We start from the raw sequence: 18,844 nt of genomic DNA, 5'->3' as shown, positions 1-18,844 counted from the left end.
TTGTTATATAAAAGATTTTATCCGAGTTACATATATCACCTTGTAAACACCTTTAGAAATGGCAGTACTTTTAACTGATTCACACTTATCAGCTTTAATGCCATTCAGTGAAAATACTTGAGAGTATCACAGCTGAGTAAATATTAAAGAAAAACAAAGAAAACTTTAGGTAGAATGACTATAAAAAGTCATAAGCCAGCCAAGTTCTTTGATTTGAATTACTTTTAATCCCTATTACTTGTCAAAAGAAAAGGGGAAGAAATCCCCTTAGTAAAATTCAGAAATGTGATCACCAAGCAAAAACTCCCTTCTAATTAAGTCTCAAATAGAAATCCAGTTTTTTAAAAATTGCAGTGGTCAGTTGTTGACACACCAGGACAATCTACAAACACAGTTGTTCAAACACAACAGATTGCCCTCACTCTGCAGATCCATTAATCACAATTCAGCTTGCTATCAGAGAGAAAGTGACTGGTGTTATTAAATTTCCACCCCATTACCTTGACTTTTATTTAGAGCCATTCATCAATAATTTCCCTCTTCACTGGAAGCCACAAGTTAACCAAGCCAGAAAGTCATCAAAGAAATACAACAGACTTGATAATATCTTGGAAATGTAAATGGTTAGTGTGATTTTGTTAATTCACAAAGTTTCTTAACCATCTCAGTCATCTATTTAAGATACTTTTTAAGCCTTTGCTTCAAAGCCCATCAGCTATAGACATCAAGTAGCATATAAGGAAAACTCTTGAAGTAACAGTATCCAGCAATTGGCCTCCTCCAGTGTGACAAATTGTTCACTCTTTTTAACGGTCCCCCAAATCCACCTCTATTTAAGGAAACACAACTCCTTAATGATAGACTGCTAGTTTCATTTCACTTGGTTGTTCAAGAAACTCCTAGTTTCATTTCACTGACAGAGCTGACTTCATGAGCAGGTGACATGGGCAGTCACTATGGCCCTGCATTTCGTTTAACACTCTGCTTTTCCTGTCACAACATTCTTCACATTTTTTGAAGAAGGGCCTTACATTTTCATTTTACACTAAGCTCCCCAGATTCTATAGCAGGTCCTAAGGAATGAAAGATGTGAAAGTGCTCTGAAAAGCGTTTGCTAAATTTATTAATGTCCTGCCTCCAATAAATGTCCCATGTTCTCATCTCTGGAACCTGTGAATGTTGTCCTATATGGCAAAAAAGACTTTGTAGATGGATTAAGTTAAGGATTTTGAGATAGATTATCCTGGATTATCTGGGTGGGTCTAGTGCAATCACAAGAGTTCTTATATGAAGGAGGCAGTAGAGTTAGGATGGAAAGTCATGTAAGGGTGGAAGCAGAGTAAAGGGGATAGTGACTGTTATATGAGGTCATGAGTCAAGGAATGCAGGTGGCCTCTAGAAGCTGGAAAACCAAGGAAACATCTCCTAGAGTTTCCAAAGAGAACACAGCTCTGCAGATCCAGTTTGGACTTCTGACTTCCAGAATGCAGGATAATAAATTTGTTTTTAGTCATTTAATTTGTGGTAATTTGTTATAGCAGCCATGAAAAAATAATACATATTACATGAAGTGATGTGTTGCTCATTTTGTACAAATCAAAGATGTTGATAAGCAAATAGCAGCTACCACTTATTGAGCACTTCCTATGCGCTATGCACTGTACTAAGCTCTTTATGTATATACATTTATGAAATCCTAGAACAATATTTGAGGTGGAAATTAAAGCCATAGAACTAACTAGAATGTGTCAGATTTGGGATCCAGGTTCAGTCACTCCAAGTCTTCCTGTCACTCCAAGTCTTCCTGTGTGTTTATCTTCGTTCCCATATTTCCCAGTAAACTTTGGCCTGTCCTCATGCTTTAACGTGCATTATGTGTGCACGTGTCACTGCAGCCGTAGGGGGGTGGGACCGGGCAGGAGGTGACATCCACTGGGGAGTCTGAAGGAGGAGGTGCTGCCTCGTCAAGACGCTGCTGGCGTCCAGGCAGCCGAAGGAGACACGAGGCTACAGGAAAGCGAAGGAGACGTTGAGACTCAGGCCGCTCGGGAGACTCCCTGCTCCTCGCCCGCCCGCGGGTGTTTTGGAGCCCGCGTGGTCTCGCCTCATTGGCTGCCGCGGGCCCGAGAGGCGGGGCAGCCTCCGCCTACTAGCTCGCGATCTGTAGTGCTGCGCCGCGGGGGCCGCCGGGACCACAACTCCCAGAAGGCCGCGCGCTGGGGGCGTGTCCGCGGCCGAGGACGCGGGGGGCGGGGCCGGCGGGGCACGAAGCGGGGGCGCGCGGCGCTCCTACTTCAGTCGCCGCTGCCGGGTGCCCGAGAGCGTCCCCTGCCTCCGACCGGCGCGCAGACCTCCGCCCCTGGAGGCGCTCCGCCGCCCGCCACCGTCCTTGGGGGTCGTCGCCAGGCAGCTCGCCTCGACGGGCCCGGCCGGCCTCGGCGGGGGAGGACAACATGAGTCGGGGGGCCCGCCGGGCCGGCGCCGGGCAGGGGGCGGCGGCCGCGGTGCAGCTGCTGGTTTCTCTCAGCTTCCTGCCGCGCGTCGTCGAGGCCCAGGTGAGCCGGGCGGGGGCCGGCCGGAGGCCCTCGGTCCGCCGTGAGCTGGAGGCCGGGGCGCAGGTGCGGGGGGGAGCGGGGCGGGGGCGCGCCGACAGGTGCGGGAACGGCCGCGAACCCCGGCGGAGCGCGGGGCGGCCCTCGGCGGCGGCAGTCGGCAGCGGAAGGGGCGACGCCTCCGAACTGCTCCCGCGGGTGTCCGGGCGACGTTTTGGCGGCCGGGAGCGCGGCTGGCTGGGACGGGATGGAACCGCGGCCGTCGTGGAGGAGGGCGCACGGAAGTAGGACACCCCCCTGGCCTCCGGGCGCCACCCGGGCCGAGGCAGCGACCCGCCCAACGGACCCCGCGCTCGCCTGGAGGAGTGCGGTAGGCGGGCAGCGCGCCCCGACTTCCTCCGAGGCGGGCGCGGGAGTGCACTCGGCTTTGCCCTTGTCCGGCGCCTGGGTCCGAGAAGTGGCGCGGTCAGGTGCGCCGAGTACGCGAGCTGGGGTCCGTGGTCTGGGCTGGTGCGCGGAGCCCTTGCCTTGCCACTCTCGGGGTAGGGGGTGTTCCCAGAGTGCTGAAGTCGGAGGGTTAGCCGACCCTCTCGGCGTCTTCTATTTATAATTTGAGCAAACTGCCAGGTGCTGCCAGGTCTTCTCTGCACCTGCTGCAAAGTGGCAGCTTTGTTGTGAGGGAGAGAAAAAAAAAAAGTCTCAGGTGGCCTGATAATGAGGGGAGATGTGAAGCAATTAATGCTAGTTGCTAAGAAAAATTGACGGTAACTGAGTGTAACTACGCAAACAATTTTTTCTTACTTTATTTGGACACTTTTTCTTGGCTTTATGTTGTCCAGCACTAAATCCCAGAATGCCATACAATTGTGGGCATGTTTGAATAATTTTCAAAAGAATGATTTGATAAAAATAAAAGGGGCAGGGCTGGGGAATATAGCTCAGTTGGTAGAGTGCTTGCCTAGCATGCACAAGGCCCTAGGTTCAATCCCCAGCACCACCCTCCAAAATAAATAAATAAATAGATAGATAGGCAGGCGAATTTTTGGTATGAGTAAGGAGCAGATTAAAATGCAGATTTTGTGGCCCTACTTCCAGAAGTTCTGATTAAGTGAATCGAGACAATGACCTAGAAATCAGCATTTAAAATAAGCCTTGCAGATAACTGTAGTGCCGTTACTCTTTTGACCATCTCTTGGACTCGGTTTGGCAAACACTGAAATTGTGGAAGTCTGGACTTATCTACCAGATTTACGAAAAGTAAAGTTTCCACAGTGTCTTTGGCAAAATTTTTTCTAATTACTAATTGAGTGGAATTTACATTTATGTATGTTTCTAAAATGGGATTTCCTGTTTCTATTTTTACATAGCATATATTAATTGTATACTTAATCACTAGAAACTTTTAGGTTTCTTCACCTACCACTAATTATGTATAATTAATTTTAAAATTTTACCTGTATTTTTTAAAAATATTATTTTTTTAGGTGTAGATAAACGCAGTACCATTATTTATTTTATGTGGTGCTGAGGATGGAACCCAGTGCCTCATATGTGCGAGGCAGATGCTCCACCACTGAGCTACAGCCCCAGCCTTTCACCTGTACTTTTAATTTCCTTATATCCAAGTGAATATATATATAGTTCAACAGTTAAACATTTGTGTTTAAAGTAGTATCATGCCAAATAGACTTCAAGTGGATATATTTTTTATTTCCAGTGGTACTTTCTTTTTTTGAAAAAATATTTTATTTTTTAGTTGAACACAACGCCTTTATTTTGTTTATTTATTTTTATGTGGTGCTGAGGATCGAACCCAGGGCCTGCACCTGCTAGGTGAGGAGGCTACTGCTCAGCTACAACCCCAGCCGCTGGAGTGATACTTTCTAATGTAGTGTCTGATTATATTTAGACAGTACTTTAACCCAAAACATGCTTAGTTAAAAAATTATCCTGTTGTGTTTGGTACATCTCTCAGAACTTGGGCCATAGTGGTAACTGAAGTTCCGAGAACTTGAGTGATGTTAAATTGGAGCCTTTTGGTTTATACAGTTTTTTTTTCAGTGTATTTGTTTCCCTGAAGTATAGAAAAGCAGAGAGAGAGAACTATGTAGAGCTAAGTTCTTTCTCATCTTGAATATATACTAAATTGGTAAAAAAAAATAGTAAAGCTGAAGGAAATAATTAGAATTTTTGAAAAATGCCTCTGTTCACAAGGAAATAGTCATTTAAGGATATATATATATAAATGAAAGCAAGGAAAAATTTTTGAGCACACAAAATATTTGTATCCCATGCTCCATTTTCTTATAAATGTGAACATGTAGGAGCTGGGGCTTTGGCTCAGCGGTAGCTCACTTGCCTGGCATGTGTGAGGCACTGGGTTCGAGTCTCAGCACCACATATAAATAAATAAATAAATGATCTAACAACTAAAAAAATTTTCAAAAATGTAACTATGCTTTGTAGTACAATACGGTGAGCTAAAAAATAAGTACAAGTAAGTGATAGAACAGTATTTCTAGAAAAAGTAATTTCAACTGGGGATATTGGAAATTCTAAAGGCCTTTCTGAGGAGGCATGAATTCAAGGAACCTTCAAAGACTCAGGCAAATTTAAAGCCAGCCACTTGGGGCTCCGATTATGCTCTACCAGTACATTACTCTGGAGATTCTCTCAAACCCTCGGAGCTTCTGCTATAACAGTTTTATGGGGTGGACTGGGCAAGAAATAATACCTATGTCTGCCTAAAGAGAGGAAACTGATGAGAGACTCCATTTTAAACTTGTAGTCCAAAAAGCTACATCCTCAACGTAAGAGATGAGTAATGAATCCTGCCATAAGAGGAAAGTAAAGAAACTTGCTAGAGGAGGGGGGAATACTTCCTTGAGAATTTGTAAGCCAGCCCTTACAAGGTTTGCAGGCTTACTTCATACCACTTATGCTAGGAAAAATTTCATGTAGAAAATTTAATTTATAGCAGTTCCAAGTTTGTATTCCCCAGGTTACCAGGGAAAGCAAATATCCATTCCCTCTGGAGAAATTTAATTTTAACTCAAATCATAAAGAATTTTTGAAGATAAAGTGTCAGGAAGAATAAACATAATAGTTTTTTAAAAATCTGAAAACAGGGCACCATGAATCAGGTGTAGATCTTGACCTGCAATGGGTCCCCCTTAATTATTTTATGATATTTCAGTTTTATGGTGATATGAAAGCAACACTCTTTCAGCACCAACTGTACTCTTTTCATGGGTAGTTGTCACTCTTTAAATGCTGAGCAATGGCAGTGGGCTATAGCTCCCTTGTGAGCATGAGCGTAAACCCCTGTATTACACAGGGTACTGTATTTCTAAGCTGTGATATCTTGTAAGTTAGGTGTCACAAAGGCATTTCCACTTGATAATTTAAATTTCCAGGATGTATTCATGTTGTAAGTTGAGGAGCATCTGTATTAGAAACAGAAACATAATGACCTTAGGTCTGAAATTATCAGATAGTTGCATATCTTTGATTACTATGTTTAAATTTAAAAAAAGAAGCTTGAAAGTATAGAAATGGAATAAAAAATTTAAAGAATGACCAAAAGGATTAAAAAATAATAGGTGAAGAAATATAATTTCAATGGATGGTTTAAATAACTGATTATATCCATCTGAAGAAATGATTTTTTTTCCCAGTATTAGGAATTCAACCCATTGGTGCTCTACTACTGAGCTACATTCCCAGCCCTTTTTATTTTTTATGTTGAGACAGGGTCTTCTAGGTTGCCTGTCCTTGAACTTGAGTTCTTCTGCCTCAGTCTCCTGAGTAGCTAAGATCACAGGCATTCTCCACTTTACCTGGCTTAAAGAAATGATTATTGAATTAGCCATTTTCTGTCTTTTTTTTTTTCCATCACTTTCTCTTCCATCCTTACTCTCGGCTTCATGCGGAACAGAATTGGAGCAATCAGAAGAGAACTTCCATAGAGTAATTCACATCTATCCACTTACAAGGCTCTTTACCTATAGGTTTGATTTCCTATTGGTTACCATGGATGAACTATTCATGAATAGTTCTTGTCGAAAACCAGTTCCTCCACATATATTAGGGCTCATATCTTTCCCCTTCAAGGACATGGTTCCAACAGTGTTTCCTTTCTCTTTTGGATCATTGGTTTTTACTTCTCTAATGAAATGTTACTGTCATCATAAAACAAGTATTGGGATAAGGGTGTAGCTCATTAGAAGAACACTTCCCCAGCCCTGGATTTGATCCCCAGTACCTCAAAAACAAAAATATTGTTTACATCTTCTTTGTTGATCCACTCTTCTTTTCTGCCCCATTTTTCTTGTTCTTTCAAGAAAAATTGGAAAGCATTGTCTTTATTCCTCCTATTTCTCTCTGTTCCATTCCAGTCAGACTTTTGTCCCTAACACTCTCTGAAACTGCTCTCATCAAGATTACCAGTGTCCTTGTTGCTAAGGCCAGTAGTTTTCAAACCTCAGCTTTACCTTTTGACAGCATTTTTCATAGCTCCTCATTGACACTTCTTGGAGTACTTCTTTTTTTTTAATATTTATTTTTTTAGTTTTAGGTGGACACAATATCTTTTATTTCTTTTTATGTGGTGGTGAGAATTGAACCCAGTGCCTCATGCATGCTAGGCGAGTGCACTACCACTTAAGCCACATCCCCAGTGTCAGGGTACCTCCGTCTCCTCCTGACCAGCAGGAGAAGCCGGGAAAGCATGCCCCACCAGGACGAGCCAAGAAAGGCAAAGGTCCACTGGCCACCAGCACCCAGCCCTCCCTTGCCGGAGGACAATCTGATGCGCCAGGGAGTCAAAGCAGGATCTCATTTGTTGAGGAAGTACACACAGCTTATATACTGCACAGGGACCAATCAGGATAAAAGTCAGAGGGGTGGAGTGAGTTCATGTGTATACCCATCCCATGGTCTGTAAGGGAAGGCACGAGCTGTCCATGAGGGCAGAAGAGTCCTGGACCTATCCTGGTGGTGGTCTGTTTTTTCACTCACCACACCCAGCACCGCCTCCTGGTTGATCGCCAGGCGCCTTCCCAGCCACATGTGCGGCCCCAAGACTGGGAAGTGGGCAGCAAGTCATGCCCTATACCCAGCCCATACTTTCTTCTTTTGACATTCAGGATACAATAACTGTGGCTGGTCTGAGTGCAGTGGTGTTTACAGTACTTTACTAGTGTCCTTCTGGTGTGATGGACCAGTCTTTCTTAGTATCCTTTGCTTGTTCCTCCTCTGCCCTTGACTGCCAGTCATTTAAACTTCAGAGTTCACATCTTGTACTGTTTCTTTATCTTCTTCACCTCATCTAGTCTCTTGCATTTAAACACCATACCATCAGTATTGCTAACAGATTTAAGTCTTCAGATTAGTATTCTCAATTCTATGTCTGTGTTATCTAACTTTTCTTTTAACATCTCTACTTGGGTGACTAATAAGTATCAATAATAAGACTTGATTATTAGGAAATTGCTGATTTTTCCTCTCAAATTTACTCTTCCCAAGACCTTCCCCTTATACATGTTCCAGCAACCCTGGCCTGCTTGTTCTTCAAACATTGCAAGTATGTTTGTTTATTATTTATACGCACAGTATAACTGTATAATTTGACCAACATGCAAGTGTTTTCTTCCCTCATGGTATTTGTACTGTTCTACCTAACACTTTTGTGTTCATACAATTCACCCATCTCTTCATATCTTAGTTTCTGCTGAAGTGTCACTTTATCTGACATGTCCCCTTATCTAAAATCTCCCCATCTCTGATCATAGTATATACAAGAAAAACCCCTCTTTCCTCAGCTGATAGTCCATATTACTTTTATCCTTTGCTTAAGACTTTCCAGTAGCTTCCTGCCTCGCTCAGTGTGGTATATTGTGATTATACATTTGGTTTTTGTTTGATTGCTGGCACAGAGCTCCTAAAATGCTTGGAATTTTCTAAGTGATGAAAGTATTAAGTGATAATATATTGTTCACAATGAGTCCCTTTCAATCATACCTGAGTTTATGCTAATGAGGTGACTTAGGGTGAAGCTCGTATTTAGCCTCATGATGAGCATGATCACCAGAAAGACCAAGTGATTCAACTCTGGAGCTGTTAAGAGTTGATGAACTTGTGGGGTATGAAAACAGGTACTGGGAGGGTGATGAGGAGAGGGCATAGAAGCTCAAACCATCTCCTGCTAATACTCTCCCATTTGGTTGTTTCTGAGTTGTTTCCTTCATAATAAATTGATTAAAAGGTAATTAAAGTGCTTTTCTGAGTTCTGTGAATCATTCTAACAAATTACTGGACCTGAAAAAGGGGATCCTGGGACCCAGATTTATAGTCAGTCAGTTAGAAGAACGAATGGCCCAGGGTTTGAAATTGGTTTGAAGTTGGGGCAGTCTTTTGGGACTTGGGCCTTAACTGATTAGAGTTGGCACTGATTCTGGATAGTTGGTATCTAACAATTCAATTCTGATACTTGGTCTCTTAGATCTGGAGACTTGGTTGGTGTGAGAAAACACCCTAGACTCAGTAAACTAAAGTCTTACAATGGTCTCCTTTATTTTCTCCCATTCTCTTATAGAATATAAGCTCCTCAAGGGCAGAGATTTTAGTTTTTTTCTAAGTCCATATTCTCAGCATGTAGAATGATACAAAGTTTGATAGTAAATGGGTAAGTGGAGGGTAAATGCAAATAAATTATTCACAAGGAAATCTCAAGAGACGACAGGATAATAAATATTAAAGAGAACTCCAGAGACATAATAGGATAGAGGCAGAAGGTCTAATAGAATAGGAAAAAATTTGTATTGATTCCTTGTAGTAGGTCAGTATGAAAAGGACAAGTGAACTAAAGATGACATTGCACACAATATTAAATACAAATGTCTCCTAAAACATGAACATAGTGCCTCATGAGTGCAAACAAACATAAACCAGATACCATTCCACACTTTAATATTAGATTGGCAAAAATTAAAGAATAGATTAATATCAAATATTAGGATATAGCTCATCATTAATCCCAATCCATTGATGGTGACATAATGGGTCTGGGGATGTGGCTTAAGCGGCAGCGCGCTCGCCTGGCACGCGTGCGGCCTGGGTTGGATCATCAGCACCACACACAAACAAAGATGTTGTGTGCGCCAAGAACTAAAAAAAAAATAAAATATTTAAAAACAATTGTTAGAACTATTTTGGAAATCAGCCCGTTCTTCCCTAGTAAAGCTGAAATACACTTACTGCACTCTACTCCTAATCATTACAACCTGGACAAACTCCTGCATATGTATACCACCATACATATACAAAAATATTTGCATAGCATTTGTAGATCCTAAGTATGTTGTTTTATTTTCTTATTGTTGCTACAAATCAACACAAACTTAGTGACTTAAAACAACATAAATTTATTATCTCCTACTTTTGGGGGTTAGAAATCTGAAAATGGTTTTACAGGGTTAAAAATCAAGATATCAGCAAGGTGGCATTCCTTCTGGAGACGCTGGTGGTGGGGGATCCAGTCTTCTAGAGGCTTCTGTAATCTTTGGCTTGTGACTTCTTCCTCTATCTTCAAAGCCAACAATGAAGCATCTTCTCTAACTCTTCTTTTACAAGGAACTTTGTAACTGTTGTACTTAATAATCTATATAGTCTTCCCATCTCAAGATCCTTAATTATATCTTTAAAGTCCTTTTTGTAATGTGAAATAACATTGCAAAGCTGCAGAAATTAGGGCCTGGATATCTTTGGGAGGGCCATTCTGCCTACTGTGTGAATCAGTAATAGAATGAATAAATTGTGATTATTTTCATATAATGCAACACTTTTAACTGGGAAAATGAATGCACTACTATAAAACAAATCATTATGGACAGATGTCAAAATAAAATATTAGCAACAGGAGTACATTACAGAAGAATTCACATATTTCATTAACATTAAAGTTCAAAAATGGGGAAACTTCTTAAATACATTGTTTTACAGGGAACAGTAAAGCAGTGTTTTTTTTTTTTTTAAAGATATGGTGTCTCACTAGGTTGCCTATACTGCCACTGAACTCTTAGGCTCAAGCTATCCTCTTGCCTCAGCCTCCTAAATTGAACAAAGTGAACAACTCAAGAAAAATGCATAAGAAATAGTGATTACTGGGCTGGGGTTGTAGCTCAGTGATAGAGTGCTTGCTTAGCATGTGTGAGGCACTGGGTTTGATCCTCAACACATAAAGACAAATAAATGTATTGTATCCATCTACAACTAAAAAATATTAAAAAGGGAAGTAGTGATTACTAGATAAAATACTTTAAAATCTAGAGAGTATTTTGGTTTGCATTTTGATTCCCTCACCCCATTGTTATCAGGCTAGAATTTTAAGTCTTGTAAGTAGTGAGAACAATGAAATGAAACAAAGCATAAAGAATTACAGAACCAGATTCTTGATAATGATCTCTTATTCTTTATCTCAAGATAATATAGCTCTTAACTTTATGTTGTAGGGAGTTTGGGGACACCTTTACACTCCTCCGGAGGAGGATATAACTAGCAAGGGCTAGTTTCCATTCCTGGATCACTAAATAGCCTGTAGCAGCCTGGGGCCCGTTTTTGTTCTCAGTTGAAAATTTGAAAGAAAATAGTTGTAAGTTCATATACAATTTAAAAAAAATAATCAGGGGCTGGGATTGTGACTCAGCGGTATAGCCCTTGCCTAGCATGCGCAGGGCCCTGGGTTCAATCCTCAGCACCACATAAAAATAAATGAATGGGAAAAAGGTATTGTGTTGAACTACAACTAAAAAAATAAATATTAAAAAAAATCAGAAATGCCATGTCCTTTTTATCCAGTTATCCCCCTGTAACAGCTTGTGAACATATCTGGTATCATAAGGAGGACATGTTAGTAATAGAATCTGTAGACTTTATTCAGATTCCTCCAGTTTTACTTGCCTCATTTGTATGTGTTCTGTACAACTTTATCACCTGTAGCTATGAGAATCTACCACCACAGTGAAAAATACTCAATAATTTCCTTAACACTTTTAGAAGTCTTTCCTGTTGTTTTTTTTTTGTAACCATACTACCTCATCCTCACCTGACTCCCCACTCCCACTCTATCCTCTACTATAGTCCTTAAAGCCTGGCAACTAAAATCTTTTCTGCATTTCTAAAAATTTTTCATTTCAATAATATCCTAAATGGAGTCATACAGTTTTAAAACTTTGGGGATTGACTTTTTTACTTGGGATAATTCCTGGAAGATTCATCAAAGTCGCATATCAGTCGGTCGGTCTTATTTTTAACTTAGCAAAGAATGATTATGGAATTTTTGAATTTTGAATTCACTTTGTAAATACTAAATTTTCTTCTTGACTTAATGGATTCTTTGAGTACTGGACAGGAGCATGAATTTTAAAGTCTGGTGTGGATTTGGGGATAAGTTTCATTTTTACTTTGGAAAAATTAGGTTTGCCAAAGTTTAATTTCCTTTTATGTAAAATGAGGATAATAGTACCTTATGTATAGGATACTTTTAAAAGTAAATGAAGAGGCATATTAAAGAATACCGTGAGCCCAGGGAAATGGTTCATGCCTGTAATCAGATGAGTCTGTAGCCTGAGGCAGGAGGATCTCAAGTTCTAGGTCAGCCTTAGTAACTTAGTGAGACTCTGTATTGAAATTAAAAAGGACCTGAGGAGGACTGGGCTGTAGCTCAGTGGAAGAACGTTTGCCTAACGTGTGAGGCACTAGGTTCAATCCTTAGCATGATATAAAAACAAAGGTATTCTACAACAACAACAAAAAGAAAATGATCTGAGGATGCAGCAGTGTTGTTCTAGTCTGTGACCTCTGGGACAGTCTGGGAAGAGATTGCTTTAGATTTCAGTGGCTACTTGGATTTTACGTGTGTGTAGGTAAAGGAAGGAGAATTCTCCCCGCCCCCATTTATTTATTTATTTATTTATTAAGTGTAGTTGGACATAATGTCTTTATTTACTTGTTTTTATGTGGTGCTGAGGATCGAACCCAGTGCCTCATGCGTGTGAGGCAGGCGCTCTACCATGAGCTATAACCCCAGCCCTGAGAATTCTTATTTTTCATTTTGACCATTAATCTTTTATATAATAAAGCAAATCTATAAAGGTTGAAATATCAGTAATTTACATATTTAAATTTCATGTACATATGCAAATTTTAGGTGGTTGGAGTTCTGGACGATTGCCTATGTGATATTACCAGCATTGACAATTTCAATACCTACAAAATCTTCCCCAAAATAAAACAGTTGCAAGAGCGAGACTATTTTCGTTATTATAAGGTAAGGTTGTAATTTTTTATTCTTTTGATTACAGAGATTTCTATAATGCTGTCTCTAGATGTGAATTTTATGATGCTTTGGAAAATCCATTTTGCTTCCTCTCAGCACCCTGTATGTTTTTTATCATTTGACTATATTGAGTATGATAGTGAAAACTTGTTGGGTTTATTAAACATTAAGAATCTGAGCCAAGTGCTATAGTTACCTAAAACTCTGGGTAGAAAGAGGAAAGGAGCGGGTAGCCATGGAAGAGAAGAGGAGGCAGGATGAGCTGAAGCGGATTGAGAGAACAGGCAGAAACCCAAGAGGGCATACTGAAGTGAAGGCTCCCGAGAGCCTGCCGATCTCCCAAGTCTAGCAGAATAAAGCTTCCTCCTATGTTGGGGGGTTGAGGGGGGGGAATCTGAGCCTCCTTCCTCTGGGGAATTCCTGAGCTTTTAGTTTTGGTTTTGAGGCACACCATTCCTCCCTTTATAGAAGCTGAAAATGCAAGAGACTTACTTTGTCCACCTTCCTTTAAAGTAGGTCCTGCCATCTGGACATACTACTAGACTTTGGGTTGTGCTGATGGCCTCACAGCTGAGTGCTGGCATTGTTGGCAATGCAAAGTAGGGCAGCAGAAGATGTGTATTGAATAAGTCTGTCAGAGGGCTGGCAAGCCAGGCTGAGGCCACAAGTTCAACATCACCATACTGCAGAATTGGTTCTGAAATCTAGTAGTAGTTCTACTTTAAACCCTCACAAAATACTAATATTAGTTTAAGATAGCAGCAGCCTTTAAATATGGCAATAGTCAATATTCCTAAGAACAATTATTTTGAATTTTAGAAAACAATTTTAAAAACTGTTTTAGGGGCTTTACCTTTGTTCTTCCTCTCAGGATTCATTTGATTTTTAATTTACTTGATTTTCATTTTTAGTTTATTCTAAAAATTGAGCATGATGATTATCTTCCTATCCTGATTCTAGTTAGACTATCTTAATCCTGTAAGTATTTTTGAGGGTAAAGAAACACCATCTCTTCTAATTTGTCTTCCTGTACAACCTAAAAAACTGCGAAGAGACGTTGTACAGGAAGATGAAAAGTAAAGATTTAATACCTCCCCCATCTGCTTTTTTAGTCAAGACCAAGACTGTTCAAAAATATGAATATTTCTGCTTCATACAAAATTCCTTAGGGATGTAGATTCTATGAATTTATTCCAAAGAGTAATCTGTACCTAGACAAATTATTTAATGTCTTTTAATCTAGGCATTTTACATTCAAAGGAGACAGTGCTTCTAATTCCCACCACTGAATCTATGAATCTGTGTTGGGAAATAATTTCTCATGCTTCCTTCCTACTATTAGATTAAATTACATGAAATTGTTGCCTAAATGGTTGAAAAATGGTTACATATGGTTCAGTCTAATACAATGGAGAAAGCATTTCTTCTGTCAAAGACAGAAAGTTCAGGACACATCTCCACTTCATCTCTCATAATCCCCATTCTTTCACCCCTTCTGTTTTGGGGTTTCATCTTCTATTTCTTTATCTCTACAAGGCCTTGTCAGTAGGTATACTCAGATATTTGAATGAGTGGATATCTCATTTAATCATCACACTCAAATGTTAATATTATCCACATTTTTCGAATGAAGAAATAATGGTTTAGGTATCCTAGGTAGGGTACTTTTATTGGCTAGCAAAACAGTTTCAGAAAAGCTATGGAATAATTTACAAAAATGAATATACTTCAGAAAAGATGAAACTACAGCAATCACTAATGAACCGTTTACCTGTTTTTTTATTTTTTAGTTTTTTATTTATTTATATGTAGTGTTGAAAATCGAACCCAGTGTTAGGCAAGTGCTATTCCACTGAGCTATAACCCCAGTCCCCATTTACCTATATTTTTGTAACAAAATTTCTGGAGGAGGGAGCCTTGATTATTTCCAGTAAGTTCATGTGAACCCTTCATCCAAAGAAGAAAGGACACCTTAGTTGATAATGCATTTGCATGAATATAAGACAAGTCATTGTTTCTCAAAGGTAAATTAGGGGACTGTTACAGAAAAAAGGAAAAAATGGAAGGTGGATAGGCAAAAATAGCAATATATAATAACATATAATAGCTATTTGTAATAACAGCTGCTCTCTATATAATCTCATCTTTTCTCTTATCCATGTGGTTTAAAAAATGTTCCTGCAACGCAGTGAAATTGTTAGATATATAGACAAAATATACTCATACTCTTGCCCAAAAGAGAGTAATGCCCTCTTCTAGTTTATTGCACTTAGAACCAATTCTAGAGTGTTAGTGATAGCTACTCCTCTTGTAATTCTGCCTACCTGTGAAATTAATAAAAAGGAAATTTAACCAGTCCTAGTGTACTCTACATACGATAAGTGGCAACAAAGGAAAGCTAAGAGGTTAGTTTTAAACACATATTTATAATTCAACAAGCAAGGAAATAAAGATAGAAACAACAGTCTACCTTTATTTGTAGGAAAGTGGAATGCAGCCTTGCCAAGGTGGATCTCTTCAGCTGAGATTGTCTGCCTTCAACATTTCCAGAAGCTAGGGTAATTATAAGCTCTTCATCCTGGAAGGAGGTCTGACTAGTGTGTTACGGTGTCTGCCACAGTTCACTTGTTGGCACTGTTCATTAGTTAGCTTTTGTTGCGTAATAAATGAGCCAAAATTTAGTATCTTATAAGTAGTGCCAACTGAGAAGGTGTCATTTGAGGAAAATCTAAAGGAGGTAAGAAAGCAGACTAAGTGGATATTTGGAGAAAGAACATTCTAGGCAAAGGCAAGAGCAAAATCCCTGAGATTGCAGTGTGCCTGTATTTGAGGAACAGTAAGGTCAGTGAACAAGGGGAGGAGAGCAGGGCCACCAGATCATGTAAGGGATGATCAGTCACTGTGAGGTGAGTTGGTGGATTTTAAGCACTTGCCAATAGATCACTCTGAAACATTGAAAATGAATTGTAAAAGAATAAGGAGTAAGAAGGGGAAACTAGAGAAAGGCAATGGCAGTGATCCAGGAGAGATGAGATGATGGCTTGCGTCACTGTACTAACGATGGAAGTGGTAATTGTTGAATCGAGTGTTTCTTTTTTTTCTTTATTTTTTTTTTAACTTGCCTTAGAAAAAGTCTCCTATTATTGTAATTGCATTCTGTTCCTCTTTTTAGGTTTATTGATATTTGCTTTATATATTTAGGTTTTCTAATGTTGGTACATGTATATTTATAATTTTTATAACTTCTTGATGAATTAACCCCTTTATCATGATATGATTTTCTTTGCCTCTTTTTATAGTTTTTTAAAATAATTATTTATATATTTTTTTTGTTTTTAGGTGGACACAGTATCTTTATTTTTTATTTTTATGTGGTGTTGAGGATCAAACCCAATGCCCCACGCATGCCAGGCAAGCACGCTACCGCTTGAGCCACATCCCCAGCCCTCTTTTTATAGTTTTTGACTCAGTTTATTTTGACCGGTAGAAGCCTATGCCTGTCCTCTAATAGTTACCACGTACGGAGAGTATCTTTCCATCTCTTCATTTTCAGTCTCTGTGTTCTTAGAGTGGACATAAGTCTCTTGTAGGTAGCATGTTTTTTTTTTTCTTTTTCCTGCGGTACCAGGGATTGAACTCAGGGCAACTGAGCCACATCCCCAGCCCTGTTTTGTATTTTATTTAGAGATAGGGTCCCACTGAATTGCTTAGTGCCTTGCCATTGCTGAGGCTGGCTTTGAACTTGTGATCCTCCTTCTGAGCTGCTGGGATAACAGGTGTGCGCCACCATGTCAGGCCTACTCAGTCTTTTGATTAGAGAGAATCCATTTAAACTCAAGATAATAATCTTGATAATAATCAGTAAAAGAATTACTATTGCCATTTTGTTAATTGTTTTCTGGTTATTTTTTAGATCCTTTGTTCTTTTCTTTCTCTCTTGATGCCTTTGTGGTTTGATGATTCTTAGTGGTATTCCCTGAATACTTATTTTTTAATCTTTTGTGTGTCCATGAAGGGTTTTGCTTTGTGTTAGGAATGGGGCTTACACAGAATTTTGGAGCAGGCTGTTTTAAGATGATAACAATTTAAATTTGATCTCTTGCATAAACTGTATATTTTTACTATGCCCCCACAATTTATTTGGTACTGGGGGTTGAATCTACCATTGAGCTGTATCTCTACCCCTTTCTTTAATTTATATTTTGAGATCAGATCTTTATAAGTTACCCAGATTGTCTTGAATTTGCCATTCTTCTGCCTCAGCCTCTGGAGTAGCTGGGATTACAGATGTATGCCAGAGAGGTGAGTAAGAGGCCAGTTTAGGGAAGGGCCCTGTGGAGCTTGCTGATGACTGGATTTGCTTTAAGGGTTATGGGAAGTCAGAGAAAGATTCTTGACTGGGATTGATGGGATATGATTTGCTTTGTAAGCTAACTATGGAATAGATGGTGTGTGGAATAGATGGTGGTAGAAGCAGGGAGACTATTAGAGTAGCTTAGGAGTTAAGTGTTGATAGTGGAGGTAGTGAAAAGTAGATAATTATATAAAGGGAGGAAATGAATAAATAATCTAGATCTTTGGTATAGGCAATCCATCTGTCTAATTGAATTACCAGGTTCCCGTTTTGTGTAGAATATGAAAACATAGAGATTTTATCATGCTTAAATTGTCTTATATGACCTGCTGGCCTCTTTCTATCCTTATTTCTGTTCCCCACTAAACATGAGCCCAACTAATGGTTCTCAGTTCCCAGAACCATCCAAGCTCTTTATTGCCTTATTCAGATGCCTGTTCCATCAGCTTTCATTTCTCCTGAAATGTTACCTGAGTCCTCAGAAGCCGCCATCCACCAGCCTGTTACACAACTCTGGGTTTTCTTTTGTAATACTGAGCTAAACTTGAAATTAAATAAACATACACTAATTTAATTTCTCTTTCCTTCAGTGTATTTTAAATTCAGGGGGAGTTCTTTTCCTGCTTCTTTTTTCCCTGGATCCTAGCCCAGTGATTGACATACTGCATATGCTCAGTACATACTCCTTCAGAAAATGGATGCATAAGAGAACCCTGAAAAGAAAGCTGGAAGACTATATAGTAGTCCTAAATTGCTGTCAGGTGTTCTTCAAAAGAGTAGTGAATTTGAAAGTTGTTCAAGTGTCACAGGACTAATAGCCATTTATTTCAAAAATTGATATTACATTTGGGTGTCTGAAAAAACTCAGTCATTTAAAATCTGAACTGTATAGGTGCCATACAAAAGGAAGCTTTTTCTGCCTACTCACTACCATGTCATAGGTAGTAAGTGACATTTGACAAACATTCTGTAATTATATTACATGTTCACCAAAAATAATTTATTCTTTTTCTCAGGTTAATCTGAAGCGACCATGTCCTTTCTGGGCAGAAGATGGCCACTGTTCAATAAAAGACTGTCATGTGGAACCCTGCCCAGAGGTATAATAAATAAATAAAAATAAAACAATAGCAAAAAACTTGCTTTCTCTTGACTTGAAATAAACATAACCTCTTTATTTTAGACTGATGTCAATGGATTTGAACTTAAAAAAATTCACGTGCTTTCAGCTCTGCTTTATAACCAGATTATTGAACATTTATTTTATACTTGTCACTAAAATGGGTTTAGAGATACTTTTGGATTGGAAGTATATGTACTCTGTTTCTGTAATGGAAGGAAGGAAAATCAGAGCCTTATGATGGATTAGATATACTATTATTGGCTTTTATTTCATACTTTATTGAATGTTTCTATCTTGTTTCATAGACCAAAATGGGGGGAAAAAGTACTGGATCCTATACTTCAAATTTAGGATAGGAATTTCAGTGGGTAAAGTGAGAACATTTCAGGTTTGGAATTGTGTTTTCATTTGGCCTTTAACAAGTTTTTTTGTCCTTAAAAATAGTAAAAGAAAGGGTTGAGGTTGTGGCTCAGTGGTAG

At 39.4% G+C, this 18,844-nt stretch overlaps 1 protein-coding gene across 4 annotated transcripts in view; it reads left to right on the top strand.

Moving 5' to 3' along the window:
- The first annotated feature begins 2,243 nt into the window (after positions 1-2,243).
- The window catches only part of Ero1b (endoplasmic reticulum oxidoreductase 1 beta), a 45,363-nt gene continuing 28,762 nt past the window's right edge, over positions 2,244-18,844 (top strand). For 3 of the 4 annotated variants that reach the window (XM_078023090.1, XM_078023091.1, XM_078023089.1), the window contains exons 1-3: positions 2,244-2,555; positions 12,760-12,879; positions 18,259-18,342. In XM_078023090.1, the coding sequence (XP_077879216.1) occupies positions 2,454-2,555; positions 12,760-12,879; positions 18,259-18,342 (306 nt within the window). In that variant the 5' untranslated portion in view covers positions 2,244-2,453. The remainder of the gene's footprint in view (positions 2,556-12,759; positions 12,880-18,258; positions 18,343-18,844) is intronic. The other variant, XM_078023092.1, reaches the window with a different exon arrangement.

The sequence above is a fragment of the Ictidomys tridecemlineatus genome, chromosome 10 (assembly GCF_052094955.1).
Source record: "Ictidomys tridecemlineatus isolate mIctTri1 chromosome 10, mIctTri1.hap1, whole genome shotgun sequence".
Lineage (NCBI taxonomy): Eukaryota > Metazoa > Chordata > Mammalia > Rodentia > Sciuridae > Ictidomys > Ictidomys tridecemlineatus.
Note: the sequence above shows the minus strand (reverse complement) of the source record. Positions and strands in the feature narration are given on the sequence as shown.